Source organism: Vitis riparia, chromosome 10, assembly GCF_004353265.1.
Source record: "Vitis riparia cultivar Riparia Gloire de Montpellier isolate 1030 chromosome 10, EGFV_Vit.rip_1.0, whole genome shotgun sequence".
In the NCBI taxonomy this organism is placed as follows: domain Eukaryota; kingdom Viridiplantae; phylum Streptophyta; class Magnoliopsida; order Vitales; family Vitaceae; genus Vitis; species Vitis riparia.
In genome coordinates this window covers 17,082,236-17,110,211 of record NC_048440.1, presented here as the reverse complement: position 1 = coordinate 17,110,211, position 27,976 = coordinate 17,082,236, and the positions used below count along the sequence as shown (strand labels likewise).

Genomic DNA, 27,976 nt, shown 5'->3' with positions numbered 1-27,976 from the left:
TTCTGAAGTAATATTCAAATTTTGTATTTACACCAACACAACAATGTCTAATAGGAACAGCTTGAGAACCTAGAAGAATTATCAATTCAATTAATGAATATTATAACTCCTTACAACAAATAAATTCCTAAGTTCTTATATATTACAACCTCTTATAGAATCTTAATGGGGTCAGTCCTAGATTCGTTCTAGCTACAATCAATAGTTCATATCATTTGAATAGCAGTTGGAGGAGAGGCCTCTGATGGTTCAGGAGCATCAGAAGGGCTCACTGGTACCCACCCGGGAGAACCACTTGAAGAGGCCCTATTGGACCCTTGAGAAAAATCTGAAGCTCTCTCTGGAATCTTAATTTCTACATTGTGGATGTAATTTGCTAGTTCAACAGTTCTTCTCCAGGCACTTTCACTTGGCTCTTTTTGCTGAAAATATTTTAATAGGGGACGACAAAGGAAGAGCAGAAAACAAATGGTGGAAGTGGCGCCACATAGAACATAAAGAGCCCAGAAGTTCTGGAGGCTCAATTCAATAGTGTCAGTAGTGGAACAGTCGTCGGAGCTAGGGAACCACTTGTCTTCTAATGATTGTAGAATCCCTCTCTCTGAAAGGGTTAGGATGGCTTTAGAGACATCTGCAGCTATTGGAGAACCTTTTTGAAATACCTGCAAATCAAGAGTTTTCTGTTCAGTACTGGGGGAAAATGAAAATGAAATAATCCAAGTACATATTAAAGTTTGGTCCACTGGAACTTCATATAGAATTATTGGTGGACTAGCAGGTGGCTGAAACATTTCCATGCAAAGCTTGCCCAGAAAAGTTTAGGCAAAATTTAAGTTTCAGTGAATTCAAATGAGTAAGGGTTCAGTCACTACTCACAAAGCCTAATCCTCCAAATCTGCTGAGGGGATTGGAGGCAGTGTAATTCTTGCAGTACCGATTCATGAAAACCTTTTCATAAGGGAGTTCAAGAAAGGCTGCTGAGATAGTGCCTTTCTGGAATTCGTTAGGATAGTCATATTCGCTGCTAATATTCTTGATGTTGTCTTTTTTAAAATCAAGAACATCCTCCAAGTACTTTCTCACAAATGAATCACCATCACAACCAACGTTTAACTTGTGAACCTTAAGCCACTCGATGTCTGTCACATTGGGTTCGAGTCGTTGGACTGTCAGCATTGAAGAGAGACTAGCAGTGTAGCTTGAGGTTAAAACGAATACAACCATTAGCCACACCACTACCACCACTCGAGTAATGTTGCTATTAATTTTTTCCTCTGCAAAATGAAATCATGGGTTGTGAGTGGTTTTAACTTATGAAGATGCAGAATATACAATCAAAATTCAGAGACTTTTCTGACACTGATCCTAAGGATGCCATTGGTCCTACCATTTTTTATATTGATACTTACTGTGAGCAAAGAAAAGAGAAGAGAAGGTGAACCAAAGTGTAGTGCCAAGCTGATCCTTCCACGAGCCTTGAAATTCTGGATTGTTTTGGTGCTCCAATATCCAAACTATAAACATTGTGTAGATCAAGATAACGCCAGTCACCACCCACATTTCCATGGTGAAGGGCTTCATGAACAGCCATGCCTTGTAGGCTTCTCTAGATTTAACTGGAGTTATCATGGACAACCCTGACTCAGCAAATGGCTGAGTAAATTCCACTATTCTTGAACGGTTTGCTAATATTGTCATATCGCCAACGACAGCATCATAAGTCTTCCATGGATTTTGATTCACAAGAGATAGGCAAAGAATATCAGTAACAAATGATCAAAATAAAAAACCAAAATAGAGGTTCAGGAGGTCTGACAGCTCATTTTAGCTTTAGAACACACACTGTTTCCATGGGGACCAAGTCAAAATTCTGAAGACAAAATACCAGAGAAATCTAGCTAGCAGAAAGGAGATTTTTCAGGGTTTTGAGAAACTAAGGTCAGATTAATGACAATTCTATATGAAAGTCAGTTCTTACATTCGTTTTTGTTTTCAGCAGTATTGTTGCAGTAAAGCAGGACAAGATTGAATTGGAGAGATCCTTCAAAAAATATCCCCTGTTTCTGGGGTAAGTTACAATTTGATTAAAGACTTGTTTCTATAGTTGTCCCTTAAAACAAGTATTGGTCAGTAAATCAGACATGTCTTTCACAAAGAAGAAGAAGAAGAAGAGGGCATTTTCAAACAATTAATGGACATTTATGTGAAGCTCACATTTATTTCTAGCTTTTGGGGTGAATTAATGGACAGCAACGTGATGCTCATTTTTTTTTATCTTGGATCACTACATGACTATTGAGAAGGATTTAAAAAAAAAAAGAAAGAAAGAAAGAAAAAAAAAAAAAGAAAAGCAAGGAAAGAAACGAAAAAGGAGACTAGAGAAAGTAGCAATTACCTTGGTATAAACACGATCAACCAGCTCGTCATATGTGCCATCATATGGATGGAAGTCATAGGGTAGAGAGTAATTTTGCTCCAGAATTTTTATCACCTCTCGGAAAATATCAATACAGAAACCAGTATATTTTTTCTCAGGATCAATTTGAGCTTCGTCCACCTTCACAAACTTATCAAAAGAGGTGTTAGCTGGAATTCCTATCTTCAATCGTTTTTCATCAGTGGGCATCTCCCATCCCTTGGGAACACGTTTCAGGTACCCTGGCCAAATCACTGGACCATCCAAAACCTTTGTAGTTCTTCTATTACTATTTGCCTCTCCACCTTCTCTGCTAAAAGGGTGGTCCAAGTCCTGCGTCCAAAAGTCAAGCTCCTTGTAGCCCTTTCCAACAAGGTTTATAATCCTCAATGGCAACGAATTTGAATCCAATTGATCACCCCCTTGGAAACTAATTTTGCCACTTAAACCATTGAAATTGCTTGATAATATAGTTTCTAACAGCCTTTTTGGAGTAATAGTATCACTAGCTAATCTCACCAGGGCATTTGCGATGACAGAAATGCTATCGTATGCTCGTAGTGCATGAATTCCCGGCTTGGTGTTGTCTTCTTCTGGGTATTCATTTTCAAACATTTTCTGGAACTGAGCAGAGAATTCTAGGAGGGGCCTACTGGTTTTGGAATAGTAGGTTTTAATTCCTAGAGCCCCTTCTATATAGGAGATAGCAGAAGTGTCAATGGAGTCCAAGAAGCTCGAAATGGTATCTGTAATTATCCAGGCTGACTCTCTCGCCATAAATCCCATTCGCCTTGCTTCTTGGAACAAATGGGTAGCCATCAATGGAGATGATTTGAGAACAATGAAAACTCTTGATTGTATACTGAGAAGCTTCATCAGCTCTTCATTGATGGCTTCTTTTGGGTCAGATAAAGATGATATTGGTGGAAGAACCACAGTATACTCGATCTCTGAACTGAAGTATTGAAGAGCCTCAGATAAAGGAGCTAGCATCCCAGAATCACCACCATGTGCATCATCTTCATAGACTACGATGACCCTTTGCCAATGGTAGGATCCAACAATAGCTGAAATACATCTGATTTGTTCAGAAACATTGCTACCCATTTGTGCCAAGAAAGGCCACCTAATCTGCCTTAATGGTGGGGTAATGGTTGATGCTGCTAATGAAAGAACAGGCACTTGAGCCCGGTTTCCAACATCAGCCACTAAAGCTGCTTCCTGCCATGTATCCGTGCCCACAATCACCCCCACTTCCTTCTCTTTAATCAGCTCTTGAGCTGCAACCAAATTTAAAAAACTCCATAAATACAAATAAATTTATCACCAAAAATAAAATAAAATTGAGAACTGTGGCACACTGAATTTGGTTATTTGTTACATTAATACCAATAATAAAACTAGTACTGATAGAGATAACGAACCAGTGAAAGCTGCCTGAATGGGTTCTCCGGTGGAGTTACCGAAATGGAGAAACAGCTGGAGATTCTTCGAATCCCTATTGAACCTACTAATTGCTATTTCCATGGCTGTTTTTTCTTCTTTGCCTTTACGGGAACTAGCATCCACGATTGCTCCAATATTTGTGGGTTTGTAGTCAGCTGCGATGATGTATGCATGGGAGAGAATCAGAAGGAAGACGATGAAAAGAGAGCAGGGGAAACGAGATTTTGGAGCTGTGTTAACGGAATTGGATGGGACATTCATTAGGGCGTTTCTGGGTAGAGTTCCTTCCCATGTGGTTATGATAACAATGTCATTTATATAAGGGGAAGTGGTCCATGGAGAGGGAGAGGGAGATGGAGCACACTGTTGCAATGATTTAAGACCAGGGCACTTACTTGAATGTGAATACTCCATATACCTCAAAAAAAGAGTTCCTTCCCAAGGGTGTGTCTCAACTTGCTTTGAGCGGTTCATATTCAGCCTGAAAAGTCAAGGATAAGAGAATAGCAGCAATATTGGAATTTGACTCGGTCTAGCTTATAAACCAATATTTCTCAATTCTCAAACTTGGCACCAAGCAATATGGCCGTCTTTGAAATTTCATGTTGCTTGCTGCGAACATCCAACGCGGAAGGGATCACAAGCAAATGAAGCTACTCAGAAACTGCTTCTAATTGGATTGGGCAGATGTTCAAGATGGCTCCAAGAACCATCTTTTTCTTCCCTTCCTTTTTTCAACCCAATATATTTTTTTAAACTCTAAATAACTTCTTTTTTTTTTCCTAGAATCACTCAAAGTTAGGCCAAAAATCTTGTAATGAACGAAAATGACAAAAGCTCCCTTAATGATGGCGATTAAGGGGAAGAGGTGTTTAACGACATTGAAAGGGAACGGTTGAGGCCTAGTCCGTAAGTAAATAGATTCTTTCAATAAACAGGGATTGATTTGAAAGGTAGTCGAGATTCCTAGTCAGTAAGTCGTCGCCTACAGGGATATTCAGAATCACGTAAGGGAATAGCGAAGCCGATGACTTGACTTCGTAAAATTCCATATAATATATACAACCTTCATATTCTTCAGAAAGATGATATATTCCAACTTCAAATTTTAAAAAAATAAGCCAGGGAAGTAGAACGGAAAAAACAGAAAGGAATGACACGAGGTTCTAAGAAGAAGATCATTTATTTATCTTTTCAGAAGGTGGGTAGGCTTTTGGGGAATATCCTTGAGAGCAACTCAAAAGAGACGGAGTCTCTTTGTTAATGTATACAGGCCGAAGGTTTACTTGTTAATATATTGTTTGTGACTAAGTCTTCTTGGGAGCGATTTTGTGAAGTGTTTTTAATTTTTTTTAATAGTTGAAATGTAAAATTTTTATGTGTTAAAAAATCTAAAAACACTTCTTAAAATCATTACTAAACATATTATAAATATCCATATTATGTTTATACTTGTCCCGTCTTTTTCAACATGTTTAATTGAAAGGAAAGTATGAAGGAAAAAATGATTTTCTCATATTTTAACTTTACTATAGAAAATATTAAAGATAATTTGATATAATTAAAACTAATGAAGAATTTACATATTTTCAAGTTATTTAATGTTTATGTAGAAGAATTAAAATTAGTAAAATGAGTTTGAAGTATTATTATATAGATAAAAATAATTTATTAACTATAAATTATTTTTTCATTTTTTTTATTAATTTTATTTTTCTTATATTTTCCCTCAAACATGGTCTCAATGCTCAATATTTATTTAAAACATAAGTTCTATTGTATTTAATGTTTGCTATTAAAAAATATGAAATATCTCTTATGTTTAGTATTATTTTGAAATCTTTCTACAATTTAAAATGTGGTAAGTAATTTTTTATTTATTGGTTAACAGTATTCATGATTAAAAATAAATTATTTTAAATTAGACATAAAAAATATTATATTACGTTATGCTTTTTAATGCATGAGTTTTGGTCCTAAAATTGCAAGAGAGTAATAGCAAAGACAAAGGGATTTTTTTGATATTTAAATTAGACATAAAAATATTATATTACGTTATGCTATTAAAAAAAATACATGAGTTTTGGTCCTAAAATTGCAAGAGAGTAATGGCAAAGACAAAGGGATTTTTGATAAGAGTAAGACAGTTTTTAAAAATAATGCCTAAATTATCGTGATAAAAAAAATAATTTTAAATCTACGTAATTTTGTCCAGCGAGGAGAGAAAATTTGTAAATGAGAAATCGTCTCTTGAAGAGACGATTTTCACAAAAAAAAAAAAAAAAAAAGGTGAGAAATCGTCTCTTTCACTCTCCCCCAACAAAAGTTAAAAGTAAGAAATTCTCACTTAAAAAAAAAAAACAAAACCTTTAAAAATCCTTTTTTTTCATTCTTTATTCTATCTATACAATAATTCGATTATTATAAATATATATTATAAAATTAATTAATTTTATTTACTAAATTTAATTTATAAATAATATACTAAATTTAATATAAGATAAATAATATTTATATATTATTTTTTTCTTTCACTTTGGAATTTTTAAAAAAAAATTATTATCAATTTTATGTGAAAATTGAGTTTAAAAAAAATTGTTATTAATTTATTAAATAAAAAATAAAAAATAAACAAAAAGGTCAAAAACGATTTTCAAAAAAAAAAAACTTTAAAAATCCATTTGTCTATTCCATATTATACTTATACAATAATACAATTATTAAAAATATATATTATAAAATTAATTAATTTTATTTACTAAATTTAATTTATAAATAGTATACTAAATTTAATATAAGATAAATATTATTTATCTTATATTAAATTAAATAAAATTAATTAATTTTATAATATATATTTTTAATTATTGTATAAGTATAATATGGAATAGAGAAATGGATTTTTAAAGTTTTTTTTTCTGAAAATTGTTTCCGTTTTTGTTTTTTTATTTTTTATTTAATAAATTAATAACAATTTTTTTTAAACTCAATTTTCACATAAAATTGATAATAGTTTTTTTTTTAATTCCAAAGTAAAAGAAAAAAACAATATATAAATATTATTTATCTTATATTAAATTTAGTATATTATTTATAAATTAAATTTAGTAAATAAAATTAATTAATTTTATAATATATATTTATAATAGTCAAATTATTGTATAAATAGAATAAAGAATGAAAAAAAAATTTTAAGGTCTTGTTTTTGGTTTTGTTTTTTTTTTTTTTTAAGTGAGAATTTCTCACTTTTGGCTTTTGTTGGGGGAGGGTGACTTTTGTGGAAAAGACATGGTTATTTATTTATTTATTAATTAATTTTAAATTGAGAATTTAAATTTTTTTTTTTTTTGTGAAAATTGTCTCTTTAAGAAAGAATTTTCCTTTTTTAAAAAAATTTTAAAGTGAGAATTTCTCACTTTTAGCTTTTGGGGGGTGGTGACTTTTGTGGAAAATCGTCTTTTTGAGAGACGATTTCCCGCATGGTTTTTTTTTTTGTTTTTTTATTTTTTTATTTTAAAGTGAGAATTTAATTTAATTTTTTATTTATTTATGAAAATCGTCTCTTTAAGAGACGATTTTCCCATTTAGATTTTCTTTAAAAAAAAAATTTTAAGTGAGAATTAAATTTTTTTTTTTTTTTTTTTTTTTGTGGAAATCATCTCTTTAAGAGACAATTTCTTGAAAAATCGTCTCTTTTTTTATTTTTATTTTTTTTTTTTTTGTGGAAAACGTCTCTTTAAGAGACGATGATTTCCCACTTAGATTTTTTTTTTTTTTTTAATTTAAAGTGAGAATTAATTAATTTTTTTTTTTTTTTTTGTAAATCGTCTCTTTAAGAGATGATTTCCCACATGGTTTTTTTCTTTTTTTTTAATTTTAAAGTGAGATTTTTTTTTTTTTTGTGGAAATCGTCTCTTTAAGAGACGATTTCTCTTTCTTTTCTTTTTTTTGTGAAAATCGTCTCTTCAAGAGACGATTTCTCACTTACAAATTTCTTCTCTCTCCTCGCTGGACAAAACTACGTAGATTTGGAATTATTTTTTTTACCACGGTAATTTAGGCATTATTTTTAAAAACTGTCTACTCTTATCAAAAATCCAAAGATAAAGGGTATGCACACAACATTGTTTACCATATCAATCTGAACTGATTCAATCCAAAAGCTACAATACATCATTCTATTCATACAGATTTTCTAGGGTTCCCTTTACAACTGAGCTCTGCTCCATCGTTCAGATTTAATAATTACTAGACACTGCATTACCAATCCTAGTTCTAAATCAACCTTAAAGAATGAGAGTTATGCAGACCCTCACAACTGTGATACTAACAAATTCAGTCACCAAGTATTCCTGCCATGTACATGATCAAGAGTAAGGGGCAAACACATAACTCAAAAGGTTGGGTAATCTTTTAAGTGGTGGAATTGCAATTAACATGAAGGACACCAACGAATTTTAAGACAACTGCACATAAGGAATATGCTAGAAACAAAAGAAGTTCAATACAAGACCAGAAACAAGGTGAGGGGGAATCCATGCAGAAAACAAAAGATAAACAATAAGACAAGTCAAACAACATATATAACTATAAATCCACAGTAAGAAGACTGCTCTACTTGCCCTATAGTCTCCTAAAACTAAATTTCCGGAGTCGAAGTAGTTCTCTTCTGGTGAGGGAGATCCACCTACCCATTTCCCAGACAGAAAAAATCAACATTGTTACAAGTAATATGATGTCTTAAAGCAGAATGAAATTTTTTTCCCAATGCTAAATAGACAATATGATAAATTTTCTCCATTTTTCAGTTTAATGACCCATCAGGATATAAGGAGCATTCGAGTAAAGAACATTTACAGAAATTTTTTCCAGGAACACAAGCATAACATCAATTTAGAAGACTAAGTGAAAAGAAAATTTTGTTTGTTCAGACATGTTAGCTTCACTGGTGTTCTTCAATATGCTTTATCCTTTTAATTAACATGTGCAAACAAAACTTTTTGCACCAGGACCCATTATGAAATTTCCAATATTCATTCATGGTGTCATCCACAAATAACAATTAAAACATAATCCTTTCTGCTCCCACAAAAATAAATATGAGGGCAATTGGCCATATTAAGTCGTGCTGTTCATACAGAAAAGGGATGGTGGTTGGTGCAAACACACTCCTAGCATTAAACACAGAATTTGAACCTTGTTAAGGCATTGGTTATGTTATCTCATTAAGTATGGATATAAAATTGCAAGCACTAATGCAATTCCTACCACTATAGATCAGATCAATCCAAAGCATAAATAATAAGTGATATTAAAGGATGATTCCTCAGTAGAACCTGCAGGCATTAAAACTTGGTGAAGTAGCCACCAATGGGTTCACCAGTTGGTTTATTCAAGTCCCCATAGGAAACAGAAATAAAAATCATGGTAAAGGACCAAATCTAAGCAGCTGCAAGTAATCACACATTTCCATCGTACCTCATACAAACTTCAGCCTGTTCCAATAATTCCCAGACCAAGGAAAGATAGCCACAAGAGGATGTAATGATAAATACAGAGATAAACAATAAAAGCTAAATGATCTGTTAACAAATCCATATATGGTATTGAAAGATTAAACCAAAAATAGCAATGTGTAATGTAGTTAAGGAATGAGGGAAATATGAACCTTCCAGCACTGTTCTGCAAGAAGCACCAAATATCTAAGTTATATATACTTAACTGACAACAGAATGAGAGAGCACCTATTTTTCTCTATAACCCTATTTATGGCACATCAACAATGCCTGCTTAAGCTTTAGAAGCCTTGCATGCTGTGAATATTTCTTTTAAGACTTTTACTTCCTTCTCAAAATCCAACAATCTTGTACGCAGTACATTGATCTTATTAAGACATGCTTCCAGATTATCAAACCACTAAGCTGAAATCCCCTGATTTTTTCTTCCACAGCAACACATACAACCCTTTCTTCCTCTTCTCTCTATGAGGCCTGGTTTCCCAATTCAGCATTACTAAGAACAACACCTCCAGTCCTCACAACATCCCTGTAAAGTGGTTCCTCGGGCTGTGGACAACATTCTCTATACTCGGAAAATAGTCTCTGAGTTTTCTTCAAAGCACTCTTATAACCATCCACCAGATTCCCCATAAAATGAAGTTCACGTGTAAGATGATATACTTCCACTTCTCTTTTGTGATTGTCTTCATGCTTTGTTCTTTCTAAGTGTTTGATCATGCTTTCCTGCTGCTCCAATGTTTTGAGTAAGACTTGCTCATTAGTTTTAGCAGTTCTGCACGCCTGCTCTCTAGCAACATATGCCATTCTAGCTTTATCCATCCAAGTCTGTATCTGTTTCATACAAAAATCAAAATCCTGTAAATTCGGGTCTGAAGAATCATCATTTCTCATTCTCTTATTGTGGTAATTGAGACAGAGATGATCAATCTCATCCCCATGCTCAAACTGCCTCTTCAATGAATTATTAAACATAAACAGGTTACCAACATTCGCACAGGTATCAGTCCTTGATGCAATAGGTTCCTCAGTAGAGTGGTCAGGAATATATATAGGTGGATTACAATGTAAATTTTTTGTCGCAATAAATTTTTTGTCCCAATTTCCAGAAGCAAACCCCTCAATCGGACCACATTTCATGGAAATATCATAATTTTCTTTCCCCACTTCTGCTTTCCTTTCAGACTGAAAACCCATTCTGCAGATTTCATTTCGATTGCACTGCTGCAAAGAATGCTCACCAGAACCAGTCCTTCCATTGAGAGGCCAATATTCAGGTTCCACTTCCTTGCATTCCTGAAGATTCATAACATCCACACCCCCAACCTCTCCACTTTCGATCTTTCCCAACTCCAACTGCAAACCATTGTTTTGATCCTCCAGTCCTCCAATGTTATCATCAACGTTAAAAGCATCATGGTCGTTATCACTATACCTATCACCATTATCATCGCTGTCGCCATCATCATCATCATCATCCAATCTGATCATCTTCACATCACCCACATCCTGTTCATCATCATCATCCAATTGGATCGCCTTGCCATAACCCATATCCGGTTCCCCCTTCCCATTACCTTCCACCATAGCCCTTTCCTCAAACAACCCTGGCCTCTGAAACTCGATCAAACAATGCAAATGTGAAGCATAATAACAATTTCCCGCCTCCCGCACCTGCAATAATTCCCTATTCACCATAAACCACATTAACCCAGCCCAATCCACCTCATGTAACTTCCCTTCTCTGATAAACCCCATCCACTCCAAAACTTCCTCTGGCATCATCCACGCATCCTCATGTAAAAGAATCCAATTCATCACAAACTCCTCAACAAACTCAATCGATTCCAAATCCCTAACTTCCAGTGGAGTATCAATCTCAACCTGCTGTACCGGTAATTTCAGTGCACCAGCAATAGCCATGCGGCTAATCTCAATTGAAATCCCATCCACTGTGCTAAAACCAGCCTTAGGATCGAAATTCAACACCAATTGTTGGAGAAGATCGGCTCGGAGTTCAAAATCATAATCAAGATGAATAAAATCCCATAACCCTAAATGCTTCAAAAAAAATTCATGTTTCTGAACATCTAATGTTTTAACAGGACGAAAAGGGATCGGGTTGAAGAATGCGCCGAAAACCTTAAGCTTCGTCCCCAGAGCCGGAGTCGCTGGCTCCCATTCATTCTGGAGTTTCTGAGTTTGATTGGGAAAAGCAGTCCCACCGAGCGCAGAGAGTTGAGAGGGTGTCGGAGAGAGAGCCGCACCATCGGATCCGAGGCGATCGAGCACGAGGTCTAAAAAAACATCATTGTTGTGGGGATGTTGGTCTTCTTCTTTCGGCATGTTTGGGTTTAGGAAGCTTTCTCAGTAATGGGAATGCTGAGAGGGAGTGTGATTTGAATATTTTGCAGCTTCCGCTTCGTCTTTATATGGCACGATGAGACATTATTGAATGGCCACGTTACACAAGGCGATTCTTTCTGATATCCCAAATCTGCCGTTTGTCTTTTACTAATCAATCATAAAGGTCTGTTTGGACATTTGTTACGCGCTCTATGGATATTGCGGTAGTTAAATGAGGAGTGACGATTGAATGCAAAAAACCTCTACATTTCATACATACTAAACAAATTTTTAACACATCAATTCACCTGGTAAAAAATGCTATGAATAATATTGTTACTTTAAAGATTGATACATGATTGCACCTTGGTTCATGAAATGAAGTATCGCATTCCATTTCATCAATTCTAGTTTTTGAGTGATGCATATGGACTTTCTTTATGAATTATGATAGGTTTATATCACGGGTCAAACTTGAAGTTGAAAATCATCAAGACACCGGGAATTATTAAACGATTAAGGATTCCGTTTACCTAAAAAATCGATATAAGTGATAATACAAATAAGTGTAGTGATTTACAAAAAAGATAATGACTCTTTCCAAGCAATATAGAGTGGACTTTATAGAATGATAGGTTGAAACTTTTTTTTTATTTAATTTTAAAAGGTTTGAGGTAAGATGCAAGCATTCAGATTTAACATTCAAGTATACTTATCCAACGTTCGAACATTCAAAGCCCAAGGTTCCAAAATTTCAATTGGTAAGGTTTTTTTTTCATATTTAATAAATGGTTTTGGAAAATCAATATTGAGGAATAGTCTAAGTCCACTAGACTTCATCCCGATATATATTATAGGGTTATTTGGTTATATGGGTTAAAATAACTCTCATATTTGCAAATATAACTCACCCTTAAAAAGGCAAAAAAATTGACTCGATTGAGATAAAAATACCCTTCATTTTTCTCTCCAATATGGCTTTCCCTTTCCCTCTATTTTTATAGTAGATTAGGTTTTTATTTTTTTTATTTGGTTGCTGGTTGCTCTTTTTCTTTGTTTTCCTATAGAGGACAAGTTTAAATTCTCACCATTATTTTATTTATTCTTCATTCTTGGTCACAAAAAAAATGAAAAAAAAAAAAAAAATATATATATATATATATATATATATATATATATATATATAAGCAACCAACAATTTCTTTTTTTATATATTATCATTTTATTTCTTTTTGTTTCCTGAAAATTCAAAACCTCACTTCACCATTGTAGGTAAAAAAATGGAGACTTCATTGTTAGTTATGAAAAAGTGAAAAATTCATTCAAAAGAAGTTGAAAAGATTTATCCATATGACAAAGTTAAATGATGGTAAGCAATAAATCACATGCATGAAGCTTTATTATGGTTTTAGTATTGCTCATATGATTAATACCCATTCTAGTTATATATTGTTCATTTGGATCTTTGATTTATGGGAAGTGTTGCATTGTTGCATTGAACAACAAATTTTACCATTTGTTAGGTTTAAGTTGAGTTTATGTGTTTTTATTCAAAGCAAAAGTCTATTTTTATATAATTATACTGGAAATTGAGATTGAATTGTTGACATATTATTATGTAGTGAGTTATTTAATAAAAATATAAATATGTGTTTTAAGATTCATTACATAGTCTATAGTTGAAACTTAATAAAAGTATATCCTATATTGTACTATTTCATTTTTAACATAATGGTTTGAAATATTTATTTCTGCAATCATTGATGAAGTAGGAATAATGCTTTTGAAATGAAGTGAATGTAAAGACATTATGGTGGAGAAGAATATATCATATCATGAATTAATGAAAGTTGCGTATTGCATTCTTCGACTAGATCTAGTTAAGTTGTGTATGGCATTTCATAAGACATCTGTTATAGAGTTGTGTTACCACCAAAAAGTCAACGACTAGAAGAAAGACCAAGAAATGAAAGAATTTGTTCAAGTGGAGAGGTTAAGCGCACACGATGTTGTGATAGATGTGATGATTATGGGCATAATTGAAAAACATGCGAACGACCAATCTTATTACATTTTAGAGATGAGCATAGTTGTGTCAATATTGTTGAGAGCAATATCAGCATCCAAGAATTCTTCTTACAACTAGTTCATTAGTCACTTTAATGATGTTACCATAAAATTTGTTTTTTGGAGATGATTTAACTATGTATCTATATTTTTTTTTATTTTTTTTTTGTATAGGGTCATGAAGGAATTGGTGAGCCTTTTTTTTTTTTTTTGTATATGCTTCAAGCATTTTTTTTGAATGATGGATTGAAATTTTAAGTTAATGTTTTAATTTTATCATATAAATTAATTGGTTAAGTTTAATTATGATTAAGTTGACAGTCATTGCATTAACATAAACTTAACTATTGTTGAGTTGCATTAACAAATAACTTGACCACAGTTAAGTTCATAGTCAAAACTTTCACTTAAACTTAATAGTGGTTGAGTTGCATTAACAAAGAATTTAACAACTTAACTACAGTTAAGTTGATAGTCATAATTTTCACCTGAACTTAACAATGATTAAATTGTATTTATAAAAAACTTAACCACAGTTAAGTTCACAATCATAACTTTTGCTTTTTCCGTTTGCAATTAGGAATTTTGCTTTTTCACCACCATTTTTAACCTTTTTTCTCTTATCACTCTTCAATGAACTCATTGTTTTCATTGTACTTAAAGATGCAATATGAAATAACTTAACAAAAAAGATGAGAGGATAAGAGGATAGACGAGAGGATAAAATGAGATGAGATAATTTTTCCAAGTATTAGGAATGAAATAGAAGATAAGAGGATAAACGAGAATTTTTCTAAGGCTTTTGAAGGAAAGATGAGTTTTTTGTTCTATGCACCAAAGGAATAGAATGAAATAGAAAAAGAAGATGAAAAATGAGGAGTTGTTTTGTAAATGATGTAGAAAAGAAGATGAGTTTTCCGTTCTATGCACCAAAAGAAAATAATGAAGTAGAAGAAGATGATGATTTTTTTTTTTTTTTTCCAGTTTTTGAAGGAAAATATGAGGATTCATTCTGTAAAAGGTTAAATGAAATAAAAAATAAGAAGTTGTAAGTGTTGGAAGAAAATAAAAAGGACATTTTTGTCTCAATCAACATTATTTTTTTCTTTTCCTTTTTTGATCTGTGGATTAAATTTGCAAATATGGGGGTTATTTTGACCCATTTAACCAAATAACCCCATATCATACCTAAAATATTCAAGTTTCTCTTGATGTACACATAACTTAAAATGTCATTAGCCCTTCGGAAACGCAAATTCTCAAAATCAATGACTCATATTCTCATCCCCTCAAGGTGTTGAGAAGTCCACTAAGGAGTATGGTGGCATTTTGTTTTAAACATTAAATAAAATGTAAAGTATAGAATGTAAGTCTTTAGGATAGCAACCATTAGGTAAATTTAAATACCTTTTATTTGAAATAATGAATTATAACTTCACGATCTCTTTCCTTGTAATTTTTATAACCAAAAGTTTTTGGCAAGCTTTATGGGTAGTTTTTCACATAAATCATAATCTTTATGTGTGATTAGAATTCTCGATTAATTTGACTATTTATCTTATTAAACGAATTCTTAGAAATAAAAATTGATAAATTTTGAGCTATATTAGAAAGGACCATCTATTTGCCCCCCTTAAGTAGTTTTATAACTTAAATCTCAAACTTACAATTTCTTTTCTAAAAATATCATGTGAATTTCTAAGTTATTATTAAATTCAACCTCCCAGTCGTCCCATTAGAAGCTTAACTCAAACCTTTGCTCATCCCATTTTTCATCTTCCTTGTCCTTCGTCTTTATTCCTATCTCTTAGTTTGTATTTTTTTTCCTTTTATTTTCATTTTTCAAATAAGATGTGGTGGAAGGAGGAAAAAGATGAGAGAAAGTGCAAAAAGGGAGAAGAGTTAGTATTAGGGTTTGGGTGGACATATATGAGATTGAAGATGAAGACGTTATAAAAAATTAGCATGTTTTAAAAATAAACAACATAAATAACAAAAACATTTTAAGTATAGCAATTAGGAGAGTGTCCCACTAGGTGATTCGAACCTTCAAGGCTTGGATTAGGAATACCACGAATCCATTATATTTCTTATTCATGCTTTAATTTAACTATATATAACTGATATATAATCATTATATCAATCATATCAATGGTTAAACATATATAAATATGTTTAATTTTATAAATTAATATATCTAGTCTATTTATCAATAATAAAAAAAAGGTGTTGTGAAACTAAAAGGGTGTTTGGTAAAACTTAATATTTATTACTTGATAACTTAAGTTGACTTTAAATTAAATTATATTTAATTTATTAATTTAAAACTTATTACTTAATTCTTATTTTAAGTATAAATGATGTTTGATAAAATTAGCTTAAAAATTATTTTTAAATTATTAAATTGGTATATTTATCCTCATAAATTATAATTAGGGTAAAGTAGGTTGAGTAGCAATGGAGGTCGTGAAGTAACAAAAGAAATCGTAGAGGTAATTAAGGTAAATAAGGATAAAAAGATAAAATGAAGATGTGAATTTAAGAATAAGTTAATTATTTTTATTTATTATTTAAAGTTGTTTTTTTACTTTAAGTCATCCCATTAAGTTATTTTACCAAACATACTTAATATATTTTATGACTTAAATTAAGGTATTAAATCACTTCAAGTTATTAAGTTGGTTTACCAAACACCTACCAAATGTACATTTAACCTTAATTTGAAATTATTAATAATTTTAGATACAAATTTATAATATGATTTGAATATAAATCAAATTATAAAAAAAAATTGTACTTAGAGTTTTCCATTTGTTTTGTGATTAATTGCAACTGCGTATTTTATAAATAACATTGAAAATAAGATGTAAAAAAGTAGAAATAATAATAAAATTGTGAGGACTACAATCTTTTGGGTACTACATGATATGGATGTGATTTATTTAACATCTATCATTGACGACTCATAGAATACAAATTTATATTTGATCACAAAAATTATATTTTAGAGTTTTGTATATTGTTTCATAAGTGATTATAACTTATGAGTATGTATTTTATAAATGACATTGAAAATGAGATGCAAAAAGGTGAAAATAATAATCAAATTGTGCAAACAATTAATCTCGTGGATTCATATGATGATCCATCGAGTAGTTGGGATGATATTCATATAGCATCCATATTCATAGAAAGGAACCCATCATATGTAAATTCTAAGTTTTAAGAATTTTAATTAGGAGGGTGTCACGAGTAAAGGATTGAAATCTTAAAAATGTTGGAAAAAAAATCTTCATTATGTTTAATCACTAACCCATTGTGTTTCTTAGTCGTGATTATGATATTAACTATATATAACAACGATATTAATCAGACCTTGATTCAAAATTGAATAAATATTTTTAATTTGTTAAAAAAATTATGACTTATTGATATATCGATTAAAGAAGCATCATAAGAAAGAATATGTATCCATTGGTAATTTTAACTTGTAAGTTGTTATATATGCAAATATATAATATGATATATATTTATATTAAATGATTCATCCATCATCCTCATACATCTTGACGATATTTTTTGTTTTTACAGAGAAAAAGAAAATTTGTAGTAACACATATTGGAGGCAAAGTGGATGAAGTTCATAAGTGATTTCTAATTGAAAATAAGTTAAGACAAAATTAAGAATTAAAACAAAATTAAGAATACGAAAGGGAGAATTCATTCCATTGAAGAAAGATTAAGAAAAATGATTGAAAAGATTAAAAAAATTAAAAATTAGGATAATTTTGCTTCAAATTGGTATTCTATATTTCATTTTCATCATTTAATATTATTTCTTAATTTTAATTAAGAATATTTATTTTGTTAATTAAGATGACTTTTTTTTTTTTAAAAAAATTTCATAATGGATTTTTTATTTAATATTGTTTAGTAATTTTGATTATTGATAATTAAGATTAATTAAATTTAATTTATTTAATAAAAATTCATTGAAAATTTATTTTTATTTCATATTTAGATCTTTTATTATTTGATTAATTGATGTCAAAATTATTTGGGAATTTTATTTAATAATAATTTTTAATAAAAATAAATAAATTTATTTTAATTTATTTTGAAAATAATTAGGAGTAGACTATTAAAATTCTTCAAGCAAGGGAGAAAAATAATTATAAATTAAATATTTATAAATTACTCAACAAGGGAACCATTTTTTGAAAAATAATTTTTGCAAAAGCAGGCTGCGAACAAATGCTTTGTGGTGAGAGTCTACAATCGGAGAGGTGGAATCAAAATCGTTGATGAAATGAGTCAGTTCTGGAAACCAGGGTCGGAGAAGCCTCGCCTCCTCGACGACGAGGAAGGCGGAGTTCTCTTCTACTCCGCTTCTGCTTCTTCCTCCTCTGGGTACTCTTCTTCTTCCTTTCATACTTTTTTCTTTTCAATTTCTATTATTCTGCAAATTTTTCTATATGATTATCGTAATTCTTGTTTGGGTAACAGATTTGGGTATTCGAACATCGAGAAGCAGAGGCAGAGGCTTCCAGTCTACAAGTACCGAACCGCTATTCTCTATTTAGTGGAGACTCACGCCACCACCATTATTGTTGGAGAGACTGGTAGTGGAAAAACCACCCAGATTCCGCAGGTTCTTTTTCTGTTTCATTTCTTGATTTTTTTTTTTTAAACCCTTCTATCGTTCTTTCCCCTCCTGGTAGCTTGTTGCCGAGAAAAGTTAAGGCAAGTATTTCGATACAAGATGAAAAAAATCCACTCAACCAGGTGTAATGCAGCCATTTAGCTTAGCTGGGGTGAGGTTTTCATTTTTGTGGAAATCGAGATAACTTAAAATTTGAGAATTGAAACTTTCTTTGCCATTTTTGACCTGACTTGGTTTTATCATATACCCAAATGGAGGGAAACTGTACAGTCATACCCTCAATTGGATCTCATGTTCCCCTTTGTAATTGAGACAATGTTTAAAGTTATTCTTTTTGCAGCATGTTCATACTTTGTTTGAAATGTTTCTATTTTGTGTTTCACTTTGCATTGAAACAAGTCGATAATCTTTATTTTGATTACATTTGAAATGAGTTTTGTTTATTGCAGATTTAATGGCCATTCTTGAGTTTTTGGGAAATGAAAACCGTGAATTTGTGCTGTCCAATATTATAGAAAGCAGATAGCATGACTTAATTTCTAACGGAATGGCCTTGCTAGCCTTAATCCCACTTGGTTTTGGAGTTAATCTTTCCATACAGAATTCAATTTTGAAAATCACTGAATGGATTAAATTTGGACAATATTAAATCTTTTTATCTTCTGATGATACTACAGTACCTCAAAGAAGCAGGTTGGGCAGATGGTGGCCGTGTAATAGCTTGCACCCAACCAAGACGTCTTGCTGTCCAGGTGTTTTATCAATCCTCGCCTACTTCTTCAAATGCTAGTTTTTGCAAATTAAAATTTCTTGTTTCAGTGTGTTTTTTTGGGCCCTTTTGCCTTCCCATTCTATCACCAGTTGTACAAGGGTTGTTGTGCCAAAGTTCTTTAGTTCTCTGGAATGTAGATATACACTTGGAGACATCCTGGGCCTTTTATTCTTTTTCTATATTTTTGATATTCTATATTTTGATCTTTTATTATAAAAAAAACTTCAGTAATCCTATGAAGAAAGAATGCAAAAAATGAATGTTTGTAAATTATGGGATTTGCAAAGTTTAATCATTGATCTGTGAAATTTAATTCTGGAACAGAAATTTACACTTCCTTTTCCTCATTCTGTCAGTTTCTTTTCTTTGTTGCCTTTATTTATTCAAACAAGAATGTCTGTCAAAGTAGATGTTGTGTAAGGCCATAGTTGTTAAAACTTCTGATACACAATATAATATATATTTTTTTCATGAAAATCGATAAATATTGCCATCCATATCTTATGATTCTTATCTTTAGTGTATCTTACAATACATGTGTTGAGATTTGATATGATACTCAATACAAAGATGCATACATCTTTAATTTTATTTTTTTTCCATAATTTTTAAGAAAAATTCAAATTTAATTTTTTTTTCTTAAAAGAATTATTATACTACTTGCTTGTAACATTTGGTGAGGTTAGAAATCGATCATAAAAGGGAGAAAGAGGTAAAATAATCCTACATGAAAAACTGAATTGATGAAACGAAACCCTAAATCGGGGGGAATTTGGCACCAATCAAAACGACATAGAACAAAGGAATTGAAAGAGATAGCAGATAATGAAATCGGGAGCTAGAGAGAGAAGCGTACGTTGATATCATCGCCGACAGAAACTAATATTATCACACAACTCAAAGTAGATGAAGTAGAGAATGGGTGAGAGAAAGCGAGAGAGAGAGAGTGAGCGCGGCAGTGAGCGAGCTTGTGAGGAAGGAAAAAGGCGAGATTACGCCGGCGAGGGAGATGAAGATAAGGAGGGGTCTCGAAGAAGGCGAAGGGGGAGCAGGTTCGCAGTTGAATCCAAGGTGTTTGAGCTGGAGCTTTTAGAGAGAAGAGGAAAACCCCAAATATTTATAGAGGAAAGCAAAGGGGGAGTCTCGTCTTGGGTCAGAATGGGAGTGGAGAGTTTAGGGTTCCTGATGGAAGGCCTAAACCACTGTATAAGGGACGAGAAGGAAGACAGATGGGTGACGGAATGGAAGGAACAGGGGAGATCCTTCTCTCTGCTGCGAAGTGTAAATAAAGCAGGATGCTTCCTCCGGCTAGGGGTAACGGATTTGGAACAAAAACAATACTGTATCTACATCCCAAAGGGTAGAGGAGGAAAAAAGGGATGGGCTGCAATGGTGGAAAATCTACAGATTCTGCGTAGGTCAATCGATAGAAAGAACAATATGCAAGAAGAAAAAGTAGGTAGAAACATGGATCTGAAGAGAACGTTCGCAGAAGTGGTGAAGAGACCGATCTGTAGAGTTATAAACTCAGTTCAGGTGAAGGTAAGGAGGGAGGAAATCCAAAGAAATCTGGAAAAATTGGAGTATTGTGTTGTCGGGAGTTGGAACCCTAGGTCTGGAGATGAAGAAGATTTGGAAAAATTGGGGAGATTTCTGGCGAGCTCTTGGGGATTGAAAGGAAGCCTAGGGCTGGCAAAATTAGAGAAAAACAGAATCTTGTTGGAATTCGAATATTTGGAAGAAGCTCAACGGGTTTCCCTATCAGGTGAAAAAATGATGGGAGAGATAAGGCTGAGGTTCGAGAAATGGAGCCCATGGGGTGGATGCAGGGAGGAGGAGGAAGAAAGTAACGAGGTTTGGGTTAGAATCTTTGGACTGCCAGTGTTGTTGTGGAACCCGACTGTGTTGAGAAGGGTGGGGGATGAATGCGGTGGTTTCATTGACATCGATTCGAAGACGGAGAAGCTGGAAGAGCTCCAATGGGCTAGGATTCTGGTTAGGACGGACGGCGGAGACAAACCGAGTACGCTGGAGATTGGGATCGAGGAGGAAGTTTTCATTCTCGCCCTTTGGTGGGAGTTCAGGCCGTCAGTCAAGAAGTTTAGGGCTGATAGCCGAAGATGGGGGGAGGTCAGGGATGACAACATATCACGCTCCGGCTCGCGCATGGAGGTGGAATCGGCCATTGAAAAGACCGAGGCGCTGCTATCGTCAGATGAGGGGACAGGGAGACAGAAGAGGGTTATGGGATGGGAGGGGATAGATGACCGGGCCCAACAATCAGCGCCCATGGGTTATGAGGGAAGGGTCTGTGGGCCGAAACATTCGGGCCTAAAGCTAAAGGGAGTGATGGAAGAGGGGGTGGGGATAGAGGCTGGGCCGTCCAAGAGCTGGGCTTTTGACAAGGAAGGCTGTTTTATGAATGGGGCCAGTTCAATTCAGCCCACGGCCCAAGAGTCATTCCTTGATCGGCCCGAGGAGTTGATAAATTCAAATAAGAGGCTGGGCTGGCAGGAAAGTTACTTGGGCTGGAAAGGAAAAGTAGATCAGGCCCAGAAGTCAATGATAAGGGGGGTAGAGAAGAGCCCATGTGGGCTGAGTGTAGTGAGGGGCCCGACATTAAAGGAAAGGATGACCATTCTTGATGGACCAGAGACTAGCCAGCTCAAAAGATGGGCTCATGTTGGGAGAGGCCCAGTGGCTGAGTTGGAAGAGGCCAGATCAAGTCAGTCCATGGCCCAAAACAAAGGTAAAAGACCCCTGGAGAAAGGAAGTCTTCTGGACTGCAGAATTGCCAGCAACGGGAGCTCTTTAGAGGGAAAGCACCTAGTCATATGGGAGCCAGAGGAAGCAAGGAAGACAAGGGAGAAAACCATACTTTCAGCAACAGACAAGGCGCTGGCAGAGGAAGCCATGAGGTATGATTCTGGTCTAAGGATAGAGAGGGAAAGGGGCTATGGGTCTTCTCATCTCATCTTGTATTCTTTTGATCGGACTCCGGTGGGGGAGCCTTTCGATCACTCTGGGGTGCTAAAGGAAAGTAATGAAGTTGGTCCCGGAATGGATGGCAATGGATGCTGGGACTTGGTAGAATTCAATAAGGACCCCAATTTGGCTAGGGGGGTGGAGTGGAATTCAGAGAGGACAGAACTTCAAGAAGTCAGAACTGAGAAAGAGGATAGATGGGAAGAAAGCAGTTTGGCCAAGTTCAGTCATTTTTTGGGTTTTTCGACAGAAGGGTTGGAAAAGGAAATTTTGAACTTCTTGATCAAAATAAGAAAGAGGCGGGAGAGAATTCACAGCAAAGAATTGATGGAGAAGTCAAAATTTGAAAGGGAATTGAAGAGACTGGAGTGCTCAGTTAATTATGAGAAAGGGTGTAAGCAAAAAAGCCTTTCACAGGGCAAAGGGGATCAGCTTGCAGTAGATTAATGAAGCTAAAGCTGTTAAGTTGGAATGTGAGGGGGGCAAATGACAGGCCCAAGAGGAAAATTATCAAGACATTTATAAAGAATCAAAAAGTTGAATTACTGTGTATTCAGGAGACAAAAATTCAGCCAATGTCGGAGGGGGTGGTGAGAAGTTTAGGCACGGGAAGATTCTTAGATTGGAGGGCTTTGGATGCGGATGGGGCGGCGGGAGGACTGTTGATTTGCTGGGATAAAAGGTCGCTGGAAATTGTGGATTGGGAGGAAGGACAATACTCCCTGTTGTGTAGATTCAAGAATGTGGAAGATGGGGCTGTTTGGGTGTTTATGGGAGTCTATGGCCCATTCACCAAAGAGGTAAGGGAGGGGATTGCAAATGCTTATCAACAGAGGCTCTCAGAAGACTTGGGGTGGAAGGCGGATATTGAGAGGATCCAATTAGATCAAATTAGCCAGCAAGAAGCAGAGAGTCTTGAGATTCCATTCTCTGAAAATGAGATTCATTCAGCCTTAATGGAGATGAGTGGGGATAAAGCCCCTGGGCCGGATGGCTTTACTATGGCGTTTTGGCAAAGTTGTTGGGATTTTGTGAAAGGGGAGATCTTGGAGATGTTTAAGGAGTTTCATGAGCAAAGCTCCTTTCTCAAAAGCCTCAATAACACTTTCCTGGTTTTGATTCCTAAGAAAGGGGGAGCGGCTGATTTGGGAGATTTTAGACCCATTAGTCTCTTGGGGGGGCTATACAAATTGTTGGCTAAAGTGTTAGCTAATAGACTCAAGAGAGTGTTAAACAAAGTGGTAGCCCCAACTCAGAATGCATTTGTGATGGGAAGACAAATCCTTGATGCTTCTTTAATTGCGAATGAGGTGATAGACTCATGGCAGAAAAGAAAAGAGAAAGGGCTCATTTGCAAGTTGGATATTGAGAAAGCGTATGACAGCATCAATTGGCAGTTCTTGTTGAAGACACTACACAAAATGGGATTTAGCTCAAAGTGGTTGGGGTGGATGTGGAGTTGTATATCTTCAGCCAAGTTTTCAGTTCTAGTTAATGGGGTTCTAGTTGGTTTCTTCCCGAGTTCTAAAGGGCTTCGTCAAGGGGATCCATTATCTCCTTACCTCTTCGTTTTGGGAATGGAAGTGCTAGATGCCCTAATTAGGAGGGCGGTTGCGGGGGGCTACCTTTCAGGTTGCAGTATTCAGGGTGATAGGAGACACAATCTAAAAATTTCCCATCTCTTCTTTGCTGATGATACAATCGTGTTCTGTGAGGCTAACAAAGAGCACCTAACACATTTGAGCTGGATTCTTTTGTGGTTTGAAGCAGCTTCAGGCTTAAGGATTAACTTGGACAAAAGTGAAATTATCCCAATTGGTGTGGTGGAGGAGATTGAGGAGATGGTAGTGGAATTAGGATGTAGGGTGGGCTCTCTACCTTCTCATTACTTGGGCTTGCCATTAGGGGCTCCTAATAAAGCCACCTCAGTTTGGGATGGGGTGGAAGAGAAAGTGAGGAGGAGACTAGCGCGGTGGAAACGACAATATATCTCAAAAGGGGGGAGAATCACTCTCATAAAAAGCGTTTTGGCTAGCATGCCAATCTATCACATGTCTTTGTTCCGAATGCCAAAGTCAGTGGCTAGGATATTAGATAAAGTTCAAAGAGATTTCCTTTGGGGAGGGGGAAGTGTGGAAAGGAAAGCTCATCTAATCAAGTGGGAGGCGATTTGTGAGGATAAGAGCAAGGGAGGACTAGGCTTAAGGAAGCTAGTGCTCTTGAACAAAGCTTTGCTTGGGAAATGGATCTGGAGATTTGCTTATGATAAAGATGATCTTTGGAAGCAAGTGATAACAGCGAAATATGGGCAAGAGGGTTATGGTTGGAAAGCAAAGAGGGCTTATGGGGCTTTCGGCGTGGGGGTGTGGAAGGAAATATGGAAGGAAACTGATTGGTGCTGGGATAACATGGGGTTCATAGTTGGCAAGGGAAGCAAAATCAATTTTTGGACTGATGTGTGGTGTAAGGGTACAAGGCTGTCCCAAAACTTCCCCCATTTATTTGCTATGGCTGCTCATAGGAATGCGACGGTGGAGGAGATGTGGGATCAGAATTTTGGTCAAGGGGGGTGGAATCTAAGATTTTTGAGGGACTTTAATGATTGGGAGATGGATATGATAGGGAACTTGTTGCATGTTCTAAGGGATTACAAGCCTTCTATGGAGGAAGATGCAGTCTGTTGGAAGGGAGGAAGGAATGGCAAATTTAGGGTCAAAGAAGCCTATAGATTGGTGGCCAGACCCAATGATTTTGTTTTTCCTTCTAGATGCATTTGGGTGGATTCAGTTCCAACCAAGGTTGCATTCTATGCTTGGGAGGCTACATGGGGGAGGGTGCTCACTCTTGATAGACTTCAGAAAAGAGGATGGCAGCTTCCTAATCGTTGTTTTCTATGTGGTTGTGAAGAAGAAACTGTAAATCATATTCTTATTCATTGTATAGTGGTCAGAGTTCTGTGGGATATTGTTCTTGGGTTATCAGGTGTGCAGTGGGTCTTTCCAGAATCTGTAAAGGAGGTCTTAACTAGCTGGAGGGGCTCTTTTGTGGGAAAGAAAAGGAAAAAGATATGAAAATCCATTCCGTTGTGTATTTTTTGGACGGTTTGGAAGGAAAGAAATAGGCTAGCTTTTAGGGGGGGAGTGTTAGATATCCAAAAGCTTAAGAATTCTTTTGTTTGTAGTTTGTGGAGCTGGGCTAGATTGTATATTGGTGAGGAGCGTGTGTCCCTTATAGGGTTTTTGGAATGGTTGGCGTCCAACTAAGGGGTGGTGAGCCTTGTTGTTTTTTTGGTTTTGAGAGGGGGTTGTTGCTTTGTATACCCCCTGTATACTTGTAACTTTCCGCCTCTCCATTAATATATCTTGCTTTACTTGTCAAAAAAAAAAAAAAATCACTTTAAAAAGTTATAAAATTTAAGGTGGTAAAATTTTTTTAACACCTCAATTTTTTTGAACAATTTCTAAAACCTATTATTTTTTTAAGGTAAGTCGTAAAGACTTCTTTCATTTTACATAGGAGTTATTATTATTTTCTATTTTTGAAAATAGGAAACAAGAAACACATTTAAGTGACATCTTAGTTTTTCATTTTTGGGTGAGGAAGGAATAATGAAACATGAAAAGTTGGAACTTTGGAAATAACACATAAAGACATATATATCAACAACACATATAGACATATGCCTGGTTAGATTTTGGAAGTAAAAAACATACCTAAAAATTTAAAACAATTTATTTTTGTGGATTTTGTGATAAATCTTTACATTAAATTCATATTTTCCTAAGTTCAACTTTTCAATACTCTAGTATTCAATGTTTTTATATGATAGGATGCATCTTTCATGAAATTGGTTATACTACTCTATGTTACTTGCTTTTGATATATATTTATATGTCCATGTATGCATATTTTTTCTATTTATTTTTCAGTATATAAAAAATTTATGATATACGATTTGATGGAATACGATGCATGAAACAAGTGAATAGAAAAATGATACATGATACATTTTATGAGTTAACAACTATGTCTAAAACCTTGGTTGATTTTAACATCATTGACAACAGAATAATTTTGAAGATTAGGTGGTTTATCATCCAGATATTTTGTAAAGCCATAGATTAAGTTGGTATATAATATTTGTAATATAAAACGTCTAAAAGTGGCTCAAGTGATGAGAAATTGCATGTGGGATTGTATTTGTCTTTTGTAGTCCTTCATCATTGGTGTTCCTCTTATGATTGAAAATGATCAAGCCTTCAATTGCCCTAGAACTATTTCATTATAATAGACTGCTCACAAATTTTAGCATCATTGCGATGTACAGGCCGTTGCTTCAAGGGTGGCTGAGGAGATGGGTGTCAAGCTAGGGGAGGAAGTTGGCTATACAATTCGATTTGAAGATCTTAGTAAAACAGTGAGATCTCTTCCTTTGTTGCCAAGTTCTCAACCATTTATTTTTTTGTAATCGGATTATCTTTTATTGCCTTTAAAGGCAAATGCACATGGAAAAATGCTGCCTCCCTTATTATTATAGCGGTTTATTATTTGAAAGTTCTCATTCAGTATATATAGAGTTTGTGTTAAGTATCATTACTGTTTGTTGTGCTTGTAATGCCGGTAGTTTTTCCTTTTTGGTGGCACAGGGTGTAACGATGGTAAAATTTCTCACAGATGGGGTGTTACTAAGGGAAATGATGGATGATCCCCTTTTAACAAAGTATAGGTACTAGCTATGTTTCAAAAAATTTCTTTAGTGTCTTCTATTTTTTTGAAGCATACCTTTGATCCTTTTTAACATTCATTTACTTTTGTTCTGTCTAAATGTTTTCTATCTGAAATTGATGTTAAATATTTATATGCTTCTTTGTGGTGCATGATGTACTTGCATGTGCATTGATCTTTGACATGTAAGAGACTGACAGAAAAAATGGTATGCTAAGAAAATACTTTGACCAATATTCACGTCTATTGTCTAGCTCCTATTGTGACCTCTTATTTGGGTTTTCTGCATTTTCTTCTTGGCCCTCCTTGGAGATTGGTTCTTACTTTTGGCTCCAGCTAGAAGCCAAAGCTGAAGCTAAAACCATGATTTTCGAGGGGCAATATCAATATTTGAGAGCTATATTAAACAGGAAACAGTTTCCCTCATAAGCCAAAACAGAGCCTCCATAAAAGAGCAATGCTGTACTAGCTTCCCTTTTGAACTTTTTTTTTTTTTTTTTCATGCCACAAGCGCTATTAGTAAAGTTTATCTGAACCCATATAGAAACTCTGATTGAGCTCAAAAATGAATTTTGGCTTTGAAAAAGTCAACCCAAACAGCTTCTTCTTCTTCTTCATGCATGGAAGATGTTGTTCTGGGTACCAGCTCCAGTTTAATGGTTGATTATGTTTTAACTTTGCTGTAACCTTTAGGCATGCTGGCCTTGTTACATCAGTTATTTCATTTTAATTGTGAGTTACATCATTACACTTGATTATTGAGTACTTTGGAGGTATCATATTGTGGCATATTTTCAGTGTCGATGATAAAGTAAAATCATGAAGTGGTTAATCTTTGAGTAGATGTTTTAGGTTAAACTAGGTTAGAGTTGATATTCTAAACAATTTTTGATGGAACAAAATGGAAAACAAAATATTGCATTTCAGTGGTATGGCATTTTAGTAAAAGCTTTCCTGTGGAATGGCCTGTGGCTTCCCACTCCCCCCATAACAACTATAAACTCAATGAAGAACAAAAGGGTGGCTGTGGAATAAAAAAA

The 27,976-nt window shown here is 34.4% G+C and overlaps 3 protein-coding genes across 4 annotated transcripts in view; 1 reads left to right on the top strand and 2 right to left on the bottom strand.

Annotated features, from left to right (window-relative positions):
- On the bottom strand, positions 1-4,338 carry LOC117923290 (glutamate receptor 2.9-like). Its single transcript, XM_034841515.1, has 5 exons — positions 3,841-4,338; positions 2,396-3,696; positions 1,410-1,722; positions 877-1,274; positions 1-662 (listed from the first exon to the last, which is right to left on the bottom strand). The coding sequence occupies exons 1-5, from the start codon at positions 4,334-4,336 to the stop codon at positions 207-209; spliced, it is 2,964 nt and encodes a 987-aa protein (XP_034697406.1). The 5' UTR covers positions 4,337-4,338; the 3' UTR covers positions 1-206.
- Positions 4,339-9,843: 5,505 nt separating this feature from the next.
- Positions 9,844-11,724, bottom strand: LOC117923154. The gene has a single exon (XM_034841392.1). The coding sequence runs from the start codon at positions 11,722-11,724 to the stop codon at positions 9,844-9,846; it is 1,881 nt and encodes a 626-aa protein (XP_034697283.1).
- A 6,307-nt stretch (positions 11,725-18,031) lies between these two features.
- Positions 18,032-27,976, top strand: part of LOC117923637 (probable pre-mRNA-splicing factor ATP-dependent RNA helicase DEAH9) — a 32,617-nt gene continuing 22,672 nt past the window's right edge. For both annotated transcript variants that reach the window (XM_034842027.1, XM_034842026.1), the window contains exons 1-5: positions 18,032-18,201; positions 18,298-18,442; positions 19,132-19,206; positions 26,539-26,628; positions 26,858-26,937. In XM_034842027.1, the coding sequence (XP_034697918.1) occupies positions 18,101-18,201; positions 18,298-18,442; positions 19,132-19,206; positions 26,539-26,628; positions 26,858-26,937 (491 nt within the window). In that variant the 5' untranslated portion in view covers positions 18,032-18,100. The remainder of the gene's footprint in view (positions 18,202-18,297; positions 18,443-19,131; positions 19,207-26,538; positions 26,629-26,857; positions 26,938-27,976) is intronic.